An 18756-nucleotide genomic window follows, 5' to 3' on the forward strand; every position below is an offset into this window, starting at 1 on the left:
TACTTAGGACAAGGTGCTTTTGCCTGCTCCCTCACTCTTTACTGCTGAGTCAGCTTTCCAGCCTCAAATTATTCATAATTTTTAATCATGTGGAAAGATGACAGTAATATAAAATGAAATAGAAGGAAAGTTGAAATTGTATAATGGTGTGAAAATATCTTCAGTCCTTTCTGGGAGAAGGAGTGTAAAGAAATGCATCTAAGAGCATGATCCTAGTGCAGAATACATAGGTTTATACTCCTTTATTCAGGAGATGAATAAATAGACTGTTTTGTTTGGTTGGTTGGTTTTGAGGCCAAAATAAATAGCTCAATCTGGCCTTGAACTTGCTGTGTAGGCAAGAATGACTTTGAGCCCTGATCCTCCTGCCCCTACCCCTAACTTCCAAATATTGGAATTAAGGGTGAGTACAACCCTGCCTGGCTTGTTAACAGTCACTCCTTTTTGGTTTTGTTTGTTTTGCTTTGATGTGTGTGTGTGTCTGTGTGGGTTTGGGTTTTCAAAATGTAGCCTGGGTGTCCTGGAACTCATTCTGCAGACCAGGCTGTCTTTAAACTCAGAGCTCTGCCTCTCTAATACTGGGATTAAAGGCATATATCACCACTGCTGCAGCCCGTCATTCCTTTTGAATGGTGGATTTTTTTTAAGTTTTTTTTAAACTTTATTTTTATTTTATGTGCATTGGTGTTTTGCCTGGATGTCTGTGTGAGGGTGCCTCTGGAACTGGAGTCAGAGACAGTTATGAGCTGCCATGTGGGTGCTGGAGTTGAACCTGGGTCCTCTGGAAGACAGTCAGTGCTCTTAACTGCTCAGTCATCTCTCCAGCCCCTGGAGAATGGTGGAATTTTGCAGCACAAAATTTAATTGTTCTTAATAATAAAAACCCAGAGTCAGATATTAGTGGATGAAACTGAGAGATCAGAGAAGCAGTGCAGCCAGCCACTAGAAATAAAAAGACCTTTTACCTCTACCAAATCCTCAGACCGCATGATCCCAACTGAATCCTCAGACTGCATCTGAGCTCCTGTCTCCTGCCTTACATTCCTCTCTCCACCCAGTCATATCCCTTCCTATCTCCACCTTCCTAGTGCTGGGACTAAAGGCATATAACTCCCAAGTACTGGGATTAAAGGTTTGAGCCACCACCACCTTGCTCTAATTCTTTTTTAGACTGGATTGATCTTAAGTAGCCCAGGGTGGCCTTGAACTCACAGAGATCCACCGGCCTCTGTCTCCCAAGTGCTGGGACTAAAGGTGTTGCCACCACTGCCTGGCCTCTATGGCTAACTTGTGGCTAGCTCTGCACTCTAATCTTCAAACAAGCTTTATTTGTTAGATTACAAACAACATATCACTACAGAATTCTAAGTAATTTTCTCCCAATGGCAGTATAGTGCAGTGGTAAGAGGCTGGGCTTGGCATCAGAAAGTCATCTGTTTGGTTTTTGACAAATGACAAACTTTTGGTTTTCCCATCTGTTGGGTTGTTTTGAGGTTTAGCTCTGTGGTGTGGCAAGGTGCTTGCCTAGCATGCAGAAAGCTATTTTTTAAGAAAGGATCTTGCTTCAGTCCCAAGAACTCACCTGTGTTCTGGCTTACTTGGCTGTAAATGGTTGGCGTTACTGCATTTCTCCTGATTTAAAGATTCTTTATAGCAGAAGGCAAAGGGGGCCAGAGGCAACCTATTGAGTTCTGTTTTGTGGACTTTAAAGGTGTTATTTTGGCTATTTATAAGATCGGTAGCATACTCATAGGTATACGATGACTGTTTTTTCCCTCCCAAGTCATGGGGGCTGAATCTTCTAGTAAGGTAATTCTTCCCATCATCCTCTTTATTTTTTGTATACAACATGCTGCCTCCATGTATGCCCGCATGCCAGAAGAGGGTACCAGATCTCATTACAGATGGTTGTGATCCACAATTTGGTTGCTGGGAATTGAACTCAGGACCTCTGGAAGAGCAGTGACTGCTCTTAACCACTGAGCCATCTCTCCAGCCCCCCATGATCCTCTTTAAAAGCTTAAAAGAGGGAGCTAGGCAGTGGTGGTACACACCTTTCTTTAATCCCAACACTCAGGAGGTAGAGGTAGGCAGGTCTCTGAGAGTTCGAGGCCAACCTGGTCAACAAGAGCTAGTTCCAGGACAGGCTCCAAAGCTACAGAGAAACCCTGTCTTGGGGGGAAAAAAAAGACCTTAAAAGAGGGTTCATAATCACAATTCAATTGTTTTATAATGAAGCTGAGCTACTTTGAGGCTACAGACCTGTCATTAGTGCACAAGTGTGTCAGCTGGGAAAGTCCACTAGCACCATAGTTTCTGATCTAGTGGGAAAAGCCTAATCGCTGCTTCAAGGATGTTCAGCCACAAAGGGCATCCTGGCTGCCATGGGACATAGCCACCAGCATACAGTATGCTTCCCTTATTAATCTGCCTGGTCTTGCTGTCTTAGTTTGTTATTTTTACACACACACACACACACACACACACACATATATAATTTCCAGATTTCTGTTATGCTAAATATATGCTTTTTTGTTTTATGTACATTGGTGTTTTGCCATAGGTGTTAGGTTCCTTGGAACTGGAATTACAGACAGTTGTGAGCTGCCATGTGGGTGCTGGGAATTGAGCCCAGGTCCTCTGGAAGAGCAGTCAGTGCTCTTTACTTCTGAGCCATCTCTCCAGCCCCCATATACTTCTTTATAATCAAAGAGCAAGATAAAAATGTCCAATAACAAGCTAGAGGTGGTGGTACATGCTCATAATCCTAGAATTCAGAAAGCTGAAGCAGGAAGATTATAAATTCCAGGTCAGCCATGAGACATCTTGTCAACCTTTAACAACAGCAAAGGTTGTGCAGATAGTCTCTAACTTAAGATCTTTTTATTGTTTTTCTTTTTCTTCCTCCCTTTCTTAAAATATTACATTGTTGCCAAGCAGTGGCGGCACAGGGCTTTAATCCCAGCACTCAGGAAGCAGAGGCAGGCGGATCTCTGTGAGTTCAAGGTCAACCTGGTCTACAAAGTAAATTCCAGGATAGCCAGAGCCAGAGCTACACAGAGAAACTCTGTCTCAAAAAACTTAAAAAAGCCGGGCGGTGGTGGCGCACGCCTTTAATCCCAGCACTCAGGAGGCAGAGGCAGGCGGATCTCTGAGTTCGAGGCCAGCCTGGTCTACAAGAGCTAGCTCCAGGACAGGCTCTAGAAACTACAGGGAAACCCTGTCTCGAAAAACCAAAAAAAAAAAAAAAAAAAAAACAATTGCTGGTGCTCTTGCAGGGGATCCTGGTTCAGTTCCCAGTACTCTTTTTTTTTTTTTTTTTTTTTCCCAGTACTCTTGTGGTGGCTCACAACCACTTGTAAATCCAGTTACCTTCTTCTGACGTGTGTGTGTGTGCGCGCGTGCGCATGTGTGCACATACATGTGCTTGAGTGCCAATATCCACACCTACATGGAAATCAGAGGACAATGTTGTTGTTGTTGGGTTTTTTTTTTTTTTTTTTTTTTTTTGTTTTTTTTTTTTTTTTTTTTTTTTTGGTTTTGTTTTGTTTGGTTCGGTTTGGTTTTTCGAGACAGGGTTTCTCTGTAGCTTTGAAGCCTGTCCTGAAACTAGCTCTTGTAGACCAGGCTGGCCTCAAACTCAAGAAGATCTGCCTGCCTCTGCCTCCCGAGTGCTAGGATTAAAGGCGTGCGCCACACCGCCCGGCCATAGGACAATTTGTAGGAGTTGGTTCTTTCTTTCCACCACATGGGGCCCAGGGCACAAACTCAGGTCAGGACCTTAGCAGCAAGTGCCTTTACTCACCTAGCCCTCTCGTCAGCCCAAGATCTTTTGATTTTAGAAGATGTAGACAATCAGGAGAAACCACACCTGGACTTTTTGTCTTGATCTTTTCCTTTGCTAGCAATGGCCAGTCCACACCTCCCCATCCTGGGTAGCAGCTGTCCCCACCACTGTGGAAGCACTCAGTCTGGACTGTGTTGCTAAGCTGTAATGGTCTGCAGATTATAGACTCTTTGCGCATTTTGTCTTGGAATATTTTCAATTTATGATGGATTTAGAGGTACATTGTAAGATGAGATACAGTACATTTGTACAGAACATGCTTGGCTCGGGAGCTAGGGTGGCTCAGTGGTACTTGCTGTTCTACCAGAGGACCCAGGTTCAGTTCAGGTTCCCATATGGCAGCTCACAGCCATCCATAACTTCAGTTCCAGGAGATTTAACATTCTCTGCTGGTTTCCTTGGGCACCAACCATGCACATGGTACAAACATATATAATAAAAATAAGGAAAAGAGACAAGAACATACTTGGCTGAAAATTTTATTTTGTATCCCTAACTTGGATTTCCAGACTCATACTTGATATTAAGAAAGTGACCCAGTGCCCTAAATATGTAGGAAGCAGTGCAATAAAGTGCCTGATAGGCCAGGGGCTGTGAGAGGGCAAATTACAGCTTAAGTGGCTTCAGAGATGCTGAGCCTCTGCGTCTGTCTTTCCAGGTCGAAATGAGCCCTTGAAGAAGGAGCGACTCAAGTGGAAGAGTGACTACCCCATGACTGATGGGCAGCTGCGGAGCAAGCGAGATGAGTTCTGGGACACAGCTCCTGCCTTTGAGGGCCGCAAAGAGATCTGGGATGCCCTCAAGGCTGCCGCCTATGCTGCTGAAGCTAATGACCATGAGCTGGCTCAGGCCATCCTGGATGGAGCCAGCATCACCTTGCCTCATGGTAAGCAGGCAGGTCACAGACTCTGTATCCTTGCAGGGGCTGGGGATATCAGGGTTCATAGCACAGAGGTGGAGAAAAGTCACCACATGTCAGTAGTTTCTGTTTAAATTGGTGGGGATGGGGAAATATATGTATGTATGTATGTATGTATACGTATACACACACATATATATCTTATTCATTTAAACAACTCTTTCTGGCATGAACAGAGAAGCTCAAGACACAAAGCCAGGCATGGTAGCACATGCCAGTGAGAGGTAGACACAGGAGGATCTGAAGTTCAAGTTGAAGGCCAGTCTGTGTTATATGAGTCTGTCAGGGAAGGAAGGAGAGAGGGAAGGGGGAGGGGAGTAGGAGGGAGGGACAGGATCCCCCTTTGCCTAATGAGAAGACAGAAAAACACCAATAAAACCTACAAGTTGGGCTGGAGAGATGACTCAGCAGTTAAGGGCACTGACTGCTCTTCCAGAGGACTCAGGTTCAATTCCCAGCACCTACATGGAAGCTAACAGCTGTCTGTGACTCCAAGATCTGACACTCTCACACAGACATACATATAGGAAGTCATTAATGCAAATTAAATAAAAATAAAATATTAAAAACTACAAGCTAAAAACTTGCTGGAGGTACTTAGGGTCTCAGAGCGCCCTCGTTAGGCAGTGAAAGTAAAGCAGTAGCAGAGCTCTAGTCCCAGACCTAGGTCCTGACTGTTCTTTCTCAGCTTGTGACCTCTCCTAGCTGCGTGACCCTGAGCAGGGCATGTCTCATGTTAAAACCTGACCCTTGCAACCACAAAGGATTGATCAGGATGTACATAATATCACCTAGTCCAGTACCAGCACTTAGGGGATGCTCAGTACTCAGTAAATGCATTCTCGCTTGTATTACATTATACCAGTAAGGAAAATGGGGCTCAGCCCAGCACCTAGCATGTGTACTCAACAAAAATGTTAAATAAAGGCCGGGCGGTGGTGGCGCACGCCTTTAATCCCAGCACTCGGGAGGCAGAGGCAGGAGGATCTCTGTGAGTTCGAGGCCAGCCTGGTCTACAAGAGCTAGTTCCAGGACAGGCTCTAAAAAAGCTTCAGAGAAACCCTGTCTCAAAAAAACAACAACAAAAAAAAATGTTAAATAAACAAGTGAAAAGTAACATGCCATGGCTGATGGAGCCAGCCCTGTGTTCTTCTGCCCATAAGGATGTCCTAGAGAGTCCTGACTCTGGGATGAGGCTGGGGACTGTGAGGTAGCTGCAGGGCGAGTTAATCTGCTTAGGCAGCTGTAAACAGCATGCCACACACAGGTTCCTTAAACACTAGAAATCTGTTTCCCACAATTCTAGAGGTTGGAAAATCCAAGGAAAAAGTGACAGCCGTTTGGTTCTGGTGAGGGTTCTCACCTCTTTGCTGTTCTCACATGGTAGACAGGCAGACAGGCAGAGAGAAGGGATGGGGAGAGTTCTCTGGGGCCTTTCCTTGTAAGGAAACTTATTCCATCAGATTATCCCAACTTTATCACTTACTCATGTAACTATTACTTTCAAATATGCGTCATCATAGGAATTTGGGGGACACCGTATTCAGTGCATGACAGCAGGTCTCGACACTACACTGATTGCCCTGCCTTTCCCACAGGAACCCTTTGTGAATGCTACGATGAGCTGGGCAACCGCTACCAACTGCCCGTCTATTGCCTATCACCACCTGTGAACCTGCTGTTGGAGCACACAGAGGAGGAGAGCCTGGAGCCCCCAGAGCCCACCCCTAGTGTGCGCCGTGAATTCCCACTGAAAGTGCGCCTCTCCACAGGCAAGGACGTGAGGCTCAACGCCAGCCTGCCCGACACAGTGGGGCAGCTCAAAAGGCAGCTGCACAGCCAGGAGGGCATCGAGCCATCCTGGCAGAGATGGTTCTTCTCCGGGAAGCTACTTACAGACCGTACACGGCTCCAGGAAACCAAAATTCAAAAAGACTTTGTCATTCAGGTCATCATCAACCAGCCCCCACCACCCCAGGACTGACAGGCGGCTGACTCCTGGGAAGAGAGGCCATGGAGGTCCCCTGCAGGCTGTGGGGCTTAGGCCTGGAGCACAAGGTTCCCCGCCTGTTGCTGCCTTCCAGTGCTGTTGTCTTCTTCAGGGGCACCTCCTGCCACCCTGCGGTATGGCTCTTAGTGAGCTATGAAGGGACTTGCCTTCCAGGGCACTGGGTCCACCAGTGCTCCGCACCCAGGGAGCAGTGCTGCCTGCCACACACAGGCCTTGCCAACCTTGTCAGAGAAAAGGCACCTGGCATTCTCCACCATAGGTTGGAGCCATGGGGGCCAGCCTGAGACCTTGGAACCCAGATCTGTCATCTGGTGCCACCACTGTGCTCACTCCAGTTTTCTGCTCAGGGTTGGAAGCAATTGCTGTCTCTCCCCCACCTCCCTTATCTCTTCCCATGACTCTGCCCTGGGCATAGTGCCAGTCCCCTGGAGGGGAGGAAATCACCAGTGAGCCCCAGGGCTTGGAGAGCTTGAGGCGGGCCTCTCTGCCTCTCCCTGAACCCAGCACAATCAGCAGAGATGAAGCAGGTGGCCAGGTAGCCAGGCTTTATGGCAGGGGTCTGCCATCCCCAACTGTAACCCAGGCAGGGTGGAGTCTGTAGCCTGGTCCTGGCCCCAGTAGGGCCCTGTGTACAGACACATCTGTATTTTATCAATAAAGCCTTTTTCTCCTCTCTTGCCTCACCCTTGACTTGCAGTCCACAGCATGGTGGAGCCCAGAGCTCCTGCTGGTTTGGGAACCGAAGGGCACAGTAGAGCATCCAACCTGAGCTACTCACTCTTGTGGGCCGTAATCTCATCCAACCTGTCTGTGTTCCTGTGGGTCCTGGAAAAAGTCACTTTACCTCCAAATACATTTTACTTTTCTCTAAAGTGGAGGTGGCACCGCCTGCCCTGCCTCCTGCAGCAGTTGCTGGGACAGTTAAATGGGAGGCACATGTGAAAGAGGAAAGGAGCACCACAGAAGGCAGCATGAGCTCTGTGCCAGCTTGGAGATCGGTGATGTAGTGCCCATGCTGTGTCAGAGCAAAGCTTCCAGAAGTGTGTGAGCCAGAGACCAGCGGGGTCAATTCCTCTCTTTCCTCTGGGGAACTGTGCACATCACCAGAAGGGAATCTCAGCTAAGGTGTCCCCGGGGGCATCACTTGTGGTTGTAGAAGTGCAAAGCTGGGGCACTGGAGGCCACTGGCAGGTTAAACCCAGGACTCCAGGCTGCAAGTCCCAGGTGTGGAGCTCAGTGAGTGGAGGTCTGCCTTTCCTCCATGTACTCTTTGTTCTCAGAGAGTGTGGCCAGCTTCGCCCAAGGCAACCTGGCATTGCCTAGTCTCCTCAGCTGGCCTTGGCTCTTCACGCTGGCTTCCCGAGACTCTTCCCTTAAAGTAACATTGTAAGTTCTGCTGAGGGCTCTGGGAAGAGGAGGCAAACAGATGGACAGGGTCTGGTTATGGCTAATGACATGCCATTCAGCAGAGCCATGCTTCAGTAGGGTGTGCTGCCACCAGAGGGTAACAGCTGCTCTGACTCCTGCCTCGAGAAGGTCCCCAAAGTCCCTAGAAACACAGGTCTGTTGAGGCTCATATTCGATTTTTCAGGCCCCCTATCTGGCACTACCTGGATAGGATTTCTTGGTATCCAGCAGGTGGCACTGCCACGCAGGCCAGTGGCAGCATGTTGGCCCTTTGTGCAGACTTAGCAGTTCCCAGTACCGAGGACACGCTGGACCCCTTCCTGCAGCTGTCCTCTTGGGGCGCTGTGCCTTCTGGCTCCAGTAGGCCATAGGTTAGGGGAGGGGTAACTTCCCTGGCCTGGGCAGTGGTTTCCCATGCACCCTGGGGCTGTCCGAGGTGAAGGTGACAGGTGGGGGAGGCAGGTGGAGAATTGAGCCTGTGAGCTCATGACAAAGGCGCCCAGTGGGTGGGGTGGGTGCTCTGGCCTATAAAGACCCTATGTCCTGTGGCTTGCTGAGGCAGATGTGGAGGGCACCATGGAGGGTCCTGAGGCTGTGCAGAGGGCCACAGAGCTCATCGAGCAGCGGCTTGCCCAGGAGGAAGAAACTGAGGTGAGAGCCAAGGTGAATGAAGCCCCAGTGAAGGGAGGGGGACTCCAGGTTAGGGAGTCCACCTGTCTTACCGTGGGAAGGGAAAGACTGACTGCTATGTGCGTACACACAACATGCTAAACAGGTATTTCCTGGGGTCCCCCAGGCCCATTTCCACACCAGGATGTTCCTGACGGGGTTGTGGGTGGGGAGAGGTGGGGCTTGGAGGTGGCAGACCTTCCCAAGACCCTGCCCAATTCACCTGGGCTTCAGGAAATAAACTGGACTGTACAGGGAAAGCCAGGAAGGTCCTAAGGCACACACACCCCAGGTGCCCCCTGGAGGATCATCTCCACGGTTTAGTTGCTACAGGAGAATAAGCTGATAAGAGTAGGGAAGGGAGAAGGGGAAGACCAGCTGGTACTTACCCAGGACTGTGGGTGGTGCTTGTAGAGACCTAAGGCACCGGTGCAGTTTTTCTAGGATAAGTAAGCAGGGCTAGAGTACTGACTTGTCCTGCTCTAAATTCTATTCTAAACAGTACACACCCATAATGGGCTACACTGTGAGTTTATCCTCGCCACACCCCAAAAGAACCTAGAGTTCTTGCATGGGGGAAGGTGGGCATTAATTTTAACCAACACTTCTTATTTGCTTGGAGTTTGCTTTGTTTTGTTGTTTTTGTTTTTCAAGATAGGGTTTCTTTGTGTAGCTTTAGAGCCTGTCCTAGAATTTCACTATGCAGACCAGGCTGCCCTTGAATTTACAGAGATCCACCTGCCTCTGGCTCCTGAGTGCTGGGATTAAAGGCGTGCGCCCCCACGGTCCAGCTAACACTTCTTATTTACATAGTCAAGTAAGGCAGAGGGCAGATGTGGCCAAATAGAAAGTGGACCATTGTAATGAGCAGGATGGGTGTCATTCAAGCCCTCTCCTACCACTCTGAGGAGGATGGGAAGTGAGCTGGGCCTTTAGGAGCGCTAAGTGCAGTCAGGATGTGGTGAGAGTATTTCAGGCTAAAGAAAAAAACAGGAGCTGCAGTCTGCATGGCGAAGGTATGGTGGTCGTGAGAGTGTGTGAAGTGCTTAGGTTGGAAAGGAAGCAAAGGACAAACTAGAGATGGCCAGATAAGAGGAGTGTGTTCTGTGGGCTGTGGGGAGTGTCACAGAGTGAGGGAGAGTTGTGTCCTCTGACTTGTATCAGAGACAGACAGTTCTGATGTTGCAAAAAGAATTTATTTTTGCAACGGGTGGGTACAGGGGGCAGCTACAGGAACTCGGCTTAGAGGCAGTGGTCATTTAAGAGAAGAGATGAGTCAGATTTATCAAAGAGGAGTGTGGACAGCACCTGGGCATCCCTGGATCTCCAGGAATCTCACCCCCACCCCCGCCACCCCAGCAGGCATGCATGGCTGTTGCTGCCAGGCAGGAGAGTCATCGTGCTGTGTCACTTCTGGAGTGCTGCCACGATACACTGGAAGGAACTCCTACAGGGGACACAGAACAGTCCTCTCCCATCCATTCCCCCAACAAATACAGCCACAGGGCTGCAAGGACACAGGTGCCCACAGAGCCAGCCTTCTCACCCAGCTCCTCTGCATGCCAGCGTTGGGCGTCCGTTAAAATCACAAGCACTAGGTGAGCAGCCACAGCAAGACTCTTGGCTGAGCGCTTCGCAAGATTCTCTAATCTGAAGTGTGGACTGGGGAGTCAGCCGGGAGTGTCATTGTGAGTCACAAACATTGAGTGCAGACTCTGGCAGCCCATGAACACAAATCCAAAGGGAGTCCAAATAAGAAATGGACTCCATAAATAATCCCTCCTGCCTTACTGGGAGCCTCCAGCAGTCTGTGGCCCCTTATGTTGGTAGGAGCTGGAGGCACAGAGGCCTCGGGATGTAACTTACCAGGTAAGGTCATCCTTACCCAGAACTACTGGACACCAGAGTTCCATGGTCTTCATGCCATTATTCATTCATTCATTCCATTCTTTCATTTATTGTCCGCTCATTTAACAAGTCCTAGGTGAGCAGGCACTACCTGTCCTGTCACAGTGAAGGCTGGAGATAGCAGGTGATTAAGTCCTCCCTCTGGATGCTTCCTCAGACATCAAGCCAGGGTCCCACAAGCAACAGTTTTAGCCCGAGGTCAAATTTTTTTTTCCTGGCAGAAGGTGCATTGTTTTGGGTGGCACCTGCACAGGGAGACCTCAAATCATAGAATCATATAAATCTGGAAGATTGTATAGCCATAATCCTGGCAAGAAAGGCAGTCCAGGATTCCTTCCAAACACTGAAGAGAGAAGGGGCTGTAGCTCAGCTGGCATGTGAAGCCCTAAGTTTCATACTTGGTACTACAAAAATATTAATTGGGAGGAATCTGAAATAAAACCTCGAACTCTCAGAGAGGTTCGCACCAGGACTCCATGGGGGAATTAACAAGGTGCCTGGGCCGCATGGAGGGCAAGTTCTCCCCAGTTGACCTCCTGCCTTGTTACCCTCATCCTGGGCACATATTCCTAGGTTCACAACTACCTGAGCTGCTTGGGAGCCCCTGGGAATGGATGCCAGAAGGTCACTAAGAGTGGAGAAGCGGTCTGGGGAAACCAGAGCTTCAGGTGGAGAGAGGAGGCTCATCAGACCCTGACCACAAGACCATGAAAGCTAGGCGCTGCTGTTCCTCCGAGCTCCACATTTCCCAGGGCTGAGCATTGCTGAGAAAATGCAGTGTCGGCCATAGACCGGCAGGCTTTCATGTTGCCAAAGGGCTGTTGCAAGAGGGAAGAGATGATGAGGCTGGAGCTGGGTGGTAGAGCTCTTCCCTAGCCTGTGCAAGGCCTAGGTTCAATACCGGGAAGGAGGTAAGGGGACAAAACCTGCCATCTCTGATCACAGTTACCTCACTAAAAGGAAATTTTTCTGATTAAACTCCTGTATCCTTGAGTTCTATTTCTCTGGACTCAAACAGTCACATGTGGGAACTTTGTTACATTTCAACTTCATGTGTGTGATTATTTTTCTCCATGTATGTCTTGCACCACACACATTACATGTCTGGTACCTGTAGAGGACAGAAGAGGGAATTGGATTCCCTAGAACTGGGATTACAGATGGCTGTTTAGCTGTCATGTGGGTGCTGGGAAACAAACCCTGGTCCTCTGGAAGAGCAGCCAGTGCTCTTAACACCTGAGCCATCTCTCTAGTTCTTAGGAAAAATTTTAATTCTGTATTTTGTTTGTTTGTTTTTTCAAGACAAGGTTTCCTCTGTGTAACAGCCCTAGCCCATAGTTGTCCTGGAACTAACTCTGTAGACCAGGCTGGCCTCAAACTCACAAAGATCTGCTGGCCTCTGCCTCCTGAGTACTGGGATTAAAGGCGTGTACCACCACTGCCCGGCAAATTCTGTGTTTGTAATAAACATGAACAGATTTTCCCCTTGTCTTTATCCCCTAAACAATAAAAACAGCTATGCAACATTCAGATTATATAGTCAGTATACATAATATTGAGATTAAAAGTATAAACGCTGGCTGGTGGTGGTGCATGCCTTTAATCTCAACACTTAGGAGGCAGAGGCAGGCAGATCTCACAGCCTGGTCTATAGAATGAGTTCCTGGATAGTCAGGGCTACCCAGAGAAACCCTGTCTCGAAAAGAAAAAAAAGTGTGTAGGTTGTAAAGAAATCTGACATCATTTTATACAAAAGACTTAAGTACGCTAGAATTTCTTTTTTTGTGGTGGTTTTGTTGTTTTGGGTTTTGAAACGGTCTCACTATGTAGCTCCAGTTGGTCTGAAATTCACTATGTGGACTAGATTGGCCCTCTAGTGCAGTAATCCTCCTGTTCAGTTTCCTGAGTGCTGAGATTGTAGGTGTGAACTAACACACCCTGACAAAAAATTCTCATAATCTTCCATTTGGCTGAAAACCACACCAATATAGCTGTCACCAAATAATCTTAGGTAGCTTTCTTTCAATGGCTTCCCAGAAACTTCGAAGAGCCACCCCTGGGAAGTTGTCCATGGACATGCTGGTTCTAGAGGATGAAAAGCGCCTTGGGGTGCAGAGCCCTGCTTTACAAAAGGTTAAGGTAAGTGGGGGAACGAACGACAGGACAGCTCAACCACCTACCTGCCTCAATCAGCTGACAGCTCAGCTCCTGTATTATCCAACTTCCCCCACACTCTGTGCCCCAGTGTGGAGGTGATGAGCCATCCCGTGCAGGGCCAAGAGCGTGTACGCAAGACATCCCTGGACCTGCGGCGTGAGATCATTGACGTGGGTGGGATCCAGAACCTCATAGAACTGAGGAAAAAACGCAAGCAGAAGAAGCGAGATGCACTGGCTGCTGCTCAGGAGCCACCTCCAGAGCCAGAAGAGATTGTAAGGGTCCTGGGATGGACGAATGTGGGCAGGGGGAGCCTGAGAGTCCCCATACTATTCTCTATGAGTGGATGCTCTTCCCGCAGACCGGCCCTGTGGACGAGGAGACGTTCCTGAAGGCTGCAGTGGAAGGGAAAGTGAAAGTCATTGACAAATACCTGGCTGATGGAGGTTCAGCAGACACCTGTGATGAGGTGACGCTCCCCCCCTCCCTGCACCTGCCTCCCTTCAGGACCACTGCGGTAACCGGGTCAGCTCCATCTGTGGGCTTGTTTGAGAACACGCACGGATGCTCTTAGGGTGGATGCTTCCTTCCTCAGTCCACAATTTCACTGAATCCTCGTTAGACTGTTCCCCAGCTCAGACCGACTCCATACCAAACATCACATGCTTCTGCATGGGAAATGAAGGAACGGAATCCAATTAAGAGAGCCCAGAAAATTTGGGCCAAAATCCTCTGTCTCCACTCCTTAGCTGTGGGACCTGTGGCTGGGCTGTCGCCTCTCCAACACTCAGATTCTGCTATAGTGAACATGGCCTACTGCCTTCCCAATATGTTGTGGTCAAATGAACCAACAAGTGTTTAGTGGATGGAAAGATTATAAAACACAGGCAGAAATAGGATACTTTCTTTCTCATGGCATATGCTCCTGCTTCTTTTTACAATTATACATATATATATTTTTAAATATTTATTTACTTGTTATGTGTACAGCATTCCTTCCATGTGTGCCCACATGCCAGAAGGGGGCGCCAGGTCTCATTATAGATGGCTGTGAGCCACCATGTGGTTGCTGGGAATTGAACTCAGGACCTCTGGAAGAGCAGTCAGTGCTCTTAACCACTGAGCCAAGTCTCCAGCCCTTATATTTATTTATTTTGAGACAAGGTCTCACTGTGTAGCTCTGGCTCTCCTAGACCTTACCAGGCTGTCCTTGAACTCACAGAGATCTGCCTGCCTGTGCCTCTGTTCTGGGATTAAAGCCATGCACCACCAAACCTGGCTTACAATTGTTTATTAATATTGTTATTTGCAGTGCCGGGACATTGTGTGTGCTAGGCAAGTGCTCTACCACTGAGTCATAGCCCAGCCACTATTTTGAATATTCTCCTATGGAAATATATAACATGAAATATGTTGCTTTAAGCATGCTGATTTAGAATGGCATTAATTCTATCACAGTGTTGTGTGACTATGGCCACTGTCTATTTCTTAAACTTTTCTGTCAACTGTCATGCTTTTTCCTCCGAAATTGCCTCTTGGTACTTAAGATGTTCCTTGCTCTCATTCATGGGACTAAGCCTACCAGTGGCCATCCACCCTTGGGCCCACTCTGTGTTCTAGTAGTCTACATCTTTTCTGTTCTTTTACCTCCAGGGTCTTAATCTTTTTCTCCCATTTGCTAAGAGTACAAAATAAGCTCCCACAAGCTAAGAGTACAAAATAAGAAAAAACAAGAGGGCGGAGTGGGGGTATGGGTGGAACGGAGGGGAGGGAAGGGGGAGGAGGAGGGGAGGAGATGGAAATTTTTAATAAAAAAATGAGAAAAAAAAAAGAAAAAACAAAAGGAAGGCCAGGAAAGACTGCCCATAACCAGATCATTAGCATATAGAAAGACTTGCATAATGGCTCAAGGGTTTCCTGACTCCAAAGCAGAAAGTAGCCTTAAGGGAGGGAAGTTTGTTTCTTCCTTGAATCAGTAACCAGGTGTGACTTGTGCCTCTTGGTCCTGCCTAGCACTAGGGGAAAGAGTTGAGCTTGCCAAGGCTCCCTTATACTCAGGCATCACCTGGAAGCAACTTGGCATAGAGGTCTCAGTGAACTCCGGGCACATGAGCTGCAAGTCACCACTGAACATCCTAGCGTGTGAGCACAGAATAGCCATGCCCATGCCCAGCAGGGGAGCCAGCTGCACCAGCTATACAGAGGCATGGCTGGCTGCATGGGGAAGAATGACTGGAGTACAGGGCGGGACTCCAAGGCCAATCTGAGTAAGATCTGACTGAATACAGAACACATGGGCACCAAGTTTGGGCAAGGCCTAGGCCTCAGTTTGGTGGGATGTAGGCTCAGGCCTAGGACTCACGGCCTGACGGTCTCTCTGGCGGCAGTTCCGTCGGACAGCACTACATCGAGCCTCCCTGGAGGGTCACATGGAGATACTGGAGAAACTTCTGGAGAATGGGGCCACTGTGGACTTCCAGGATCGGGTGAGAGGGCAGGTACTGGGTGGGAGGTAAGAGGTGGATCTAGTATCAGTAGAATTCTACTTCCTGTCCAATCTGGGCCAGAAGGCTGCCAGTAGGGGCAGGCCCTACCTTTGTGTGTTCTGTGACATTGGGCAAGCCCCCTCTCCCCCCTGGGTTGCCTCTGTGACTCTCACTTGGACTAGTTCGGCCCTGGGTTGTCTGTCCTACTCCTTGTACCTCTCTCTCTCTCTCTCTCTCTCTCTCTCTCTCTCTCTCTCTCTCTCTCTCTCTCTCTCTTTCTCTCATCCTCTGCCTTCTTGGCTTCAATCCTTTCCCCAGAAAACTTTCTTCCCAGCAGCTCTGCTATTAAGTTCCATCCATCCCTTCCAGCTGGACTGCACAGCCATGCACTGGGCCTGCCGTGGGGGCCACCTGGAGGTGGTGAGGCTCCTGCAAAGCCGAGGAGCCAACACCAATGTGAGAGACAAGGTGAAGCTGTGGCGCTCAGTGAAGTACACGTTGGGATGCTGCGGGGGCGGGGGCGGAAAGGGGGAGACAGCAAATGGCAAGCAAGCTCACGTGATAGGTAAGCAGTGGGCTAGCCTGGTTTCTAGCGTGACTGCGGAGAAGCTTCAGGCCCTTCAAGGAGCTTGGGAGCAAGTGCTGAGAGGCAAGAAAGACAAAAGACCCGCTCTTGTGGAGGCGTGGTCCACCGGGAGGATGCAGGATTTGTACATCCATGCCATCCTTCATCATTCACCCGCCCATCCATCAGTTTATTATTATTCATTTACTTATTAACCTGTCATCCTTCTATCCACCTATTCCTTTACATGCAATCTTGACCTTTCAGACACTCTTCTTCAGTTGTAAAACTTGTGGAGTTCTTACATAGGTTAGGAAGGGAATGTTTGTAAATAATTTACTTTTTAACATAGGAAGCTTTGACATCTCTATCACAGTTGTTCCTCAATTAATGGCATCTGATATAACTATTAAAAAGAAGCTGGGCTTGGTAGCACACACTTTTAATTCCAGTACTCAGGAAGCAGAGGCAGGAGGATTTCTAAGTTCAAGGATAGCCTGGTCTATGCAGTGATAATTTGTCTCATTAAAAAAAAAAACTTTTAAAGGAACGGACTGGGAGGGTCACTCAGTAGTGGCATCCTTGCTTAGCGTGTGCAGGACCATGGGCTCAATCCTCAGCATCTCAATGAATAAACTCGCCAAATAATTAAAGAAGAACCTAGGCATAGTAGTGTCCCTTTGCAATCCCAGCACTCAGGAGGCATAGGCAGGGGAACTGAGAGTTTGCAGCCACCTGGACTACATAGTGGGACCCTGTCTTATTTTTAAAGAGAGAGAGAGAGAGAGAGAGAGAGAGAGAGAGAGAGAGAGAGAGAGAGAGAGAGAGAGAATAGAGGATTGGACAGTAGTAGCTCCCTGCTAGGCAAGAGGGGAACCATGATAGGCTACCCAGAGTACACAGCACTTAAAGCTGTCTATTTAGCTCATTGGGAAGGATAATGGCGTGTTGTACCAGTGTCTCCTGTCCATGGCTCAGGCCTTGACACTTAGACTTGGGAGTAGGATTAGGCTAGAGATAAGATAGCTCCCCCACCCCAGTACAGCATATTCCAGGCCCACTGCCAAGAGTCCTGCTTCCTCCCCACACAGCTCCTGAGCACTCCCCTGCACGTAGCTGTTCGCACTGGACACGTGGAGATTGTGGAACACTTTCTTTCTCTGGGCTTGGATATCAATGCCAAAGACAGGGTGAGTGCTTGCCTCCTCCCCTGCTCAGCCACCGTGGGTGTCAGGGCAGCTCCCGTGGCTGCCGTGGGCGAGAAGTCCTTCCCCACAGGACCCTAGGGCTACAGCCTCTGAGCAAGGCCCAGCTCCTATAACCCTACTCACCCACTGCCATGTGTGACCCTGACTCTAGGAAGGGGACAGTGCCCTACATGATGCCGTGAGACTCAACCGCTACAGAATCATCAAACTGCTGCTCCTACATGGGGCCGACATGATGGCTAAGAACCTGGTGAGTTGGTTTCTCTGGCTGGCTGGAAGGGTGAGTGCTTCAAGCTGCAAATGCATACTGGATGGTCTGCAGAGGCACTGGGGCAGCCACAGCCTAGGGGCAGTCACAGCCTAGGTACACATGCCATTGGCTCTTGGCCATGCCACCCTAACCACCTACCTTCCCAGATCCCTCTTTCCATGTCAAGGTTCAGACCACAAGTTCAGAAAAACAATGGGGGGGGGGAGGTGAGAGAACTTCCCCAAAGTCCCCCTATAGGACAGAGGGAAGCCCAGTGTCCAGGCCCAATTATGGAGGTCCAGCTGGAAGAGAATCAAAGTCCTTGGTTGGTGTTGTGACCATTCTAGCACATCATGTTGGTTAGGGGTGGGCCTCAGGATTTTGGAGAATAGATGTCCTCTGATCCAAGCCCATCTTTTGGTCCACAGAACAATCGCTAAAGAGGGGCATAGAAAGATTCGTTTGGCACAAAAAAGGCTAAGAGACACTGAGGAAGGCAGGAGCACGTGGAGAGGGCGTGATTGGTCTCCACTCAGCACTGCAGGCTTTGGTGCTGGACAATTCATAATGAAGGGACTTTCCTGTGCATTTTAAGATGGTTGTGCAGCATCCCAGACCTCTGCCCACTCAATATCAGTAGCACCCACAACTTCTAGTTGTAAAATGCAAGATGTCTTTACCTCTGGCCATTTGCCTCCAGTTGAGAACCACTGTTGTAGCTGAGAGCAATTTCTGAAGCCTGAATAATCTCCTCCTATTCTCTCCAGGCAGGAAAGACTCCTACAGACCTCGTCCAGCTATGGCAAGCAGACACTCGGCATGCCCTGGAGCATCCTGAGCCAGAATCAGAACAGAACGGGCTGGAGAGGCCTGGGAGTGGGCGTGAGACCCCCCAGCCAGTACCAGCCCAGTAAAAGCTGGGCAATAGTCCCCCATTATGAGCTGTTTGCAACCAGCCTGGTAGGAACACCTACAGACTCAACACAATAAAATGCTGTCTTTGGTATTTGTGGTCTTTGCGTCCCTTTGCGCTCCAAACACGCAGGAACGGAAAGTGGGTGTGAATTTGGAAACTAGGGAATGTGGAGTCCCTTGACTCCTGAGCTAGGAAGTCTCCCTAGTGGTCTTGCTTTGTCTGCATCATTCTGCTTTTCATCCCTCATCCCTAGGGCCAGGATTGTGATATAGTTCCCCTCTGGTATACTCATTCTCTGCCCCTCAGTCCCCAAGACTGTTCCTTGGAGGTGTGTGTCCTGCAGAGAGGGTTAACGCTCGGCGGCCTTGGTTGGAGCCTGGTAGACAGGAGGCGTGGTTTTTCCACTGCTGCAT

At 48.9% G+C, this 18756-nt stretch overlaps 2 protein-coding genes across 2 annotated transcripts in view; both read left to right on the forward strand.

Moving 5' to 3' along the window:
- The window catches only part of Ubtd1 (ubiquitin domain containing 1), a 62610-nt gene extending 55156 nt beyond the window's left edge, over positions 1–7454 (forward strand). The window contains exons 2-3 of the mRNA XM_038341787.1: positions 4506–4733; positions 6365–7454. Coding sequence (XP_038197715.1) covers positions 4506–4733; positions 6365–6750 — 614 coding nt within the window. The 3' untranslated portion in view covers positions 6751–7454. The remainder of the gene's footprint in view (positions 1–4505; positions 4734–6364) is intronic.
- Positions 7455–8655: 1201 nt separating this feature from the next.
- Ankrd2 (ankyrin repeat domain 2) lies at positions 8656–18341 on the forward strand. The gene is given in 9 exon segments (XM_038310108.1): positions 8656–8835; positions 12799–12900; positions 13035–13193; positions 13280–13387; positions 15306–15404; positions 15774–15872; positions 17061–17159; positions 17329–17427; positions 18195–18341. Coding segments are annotated over 9 exon segments (1077 nt in total). The 5' UTR covers positions 8656–8670.
- Positions 18342–18756: the final 415 nt, after the last annotated feature.

This window comes from Arvicola amphibius, chromosome 1 (assembly GCF_903992535.2).
Source record: "Arvicola amphibius chromosome 1, mArvAmp1.2, whole genome shotgun sequence".
Taxonomy (NCBI): Eukaryota; Metazoa; Chordata; class Mammalia; order Rodentia; family Cricetidae; genus Arvicola; species Arvicola amphibius.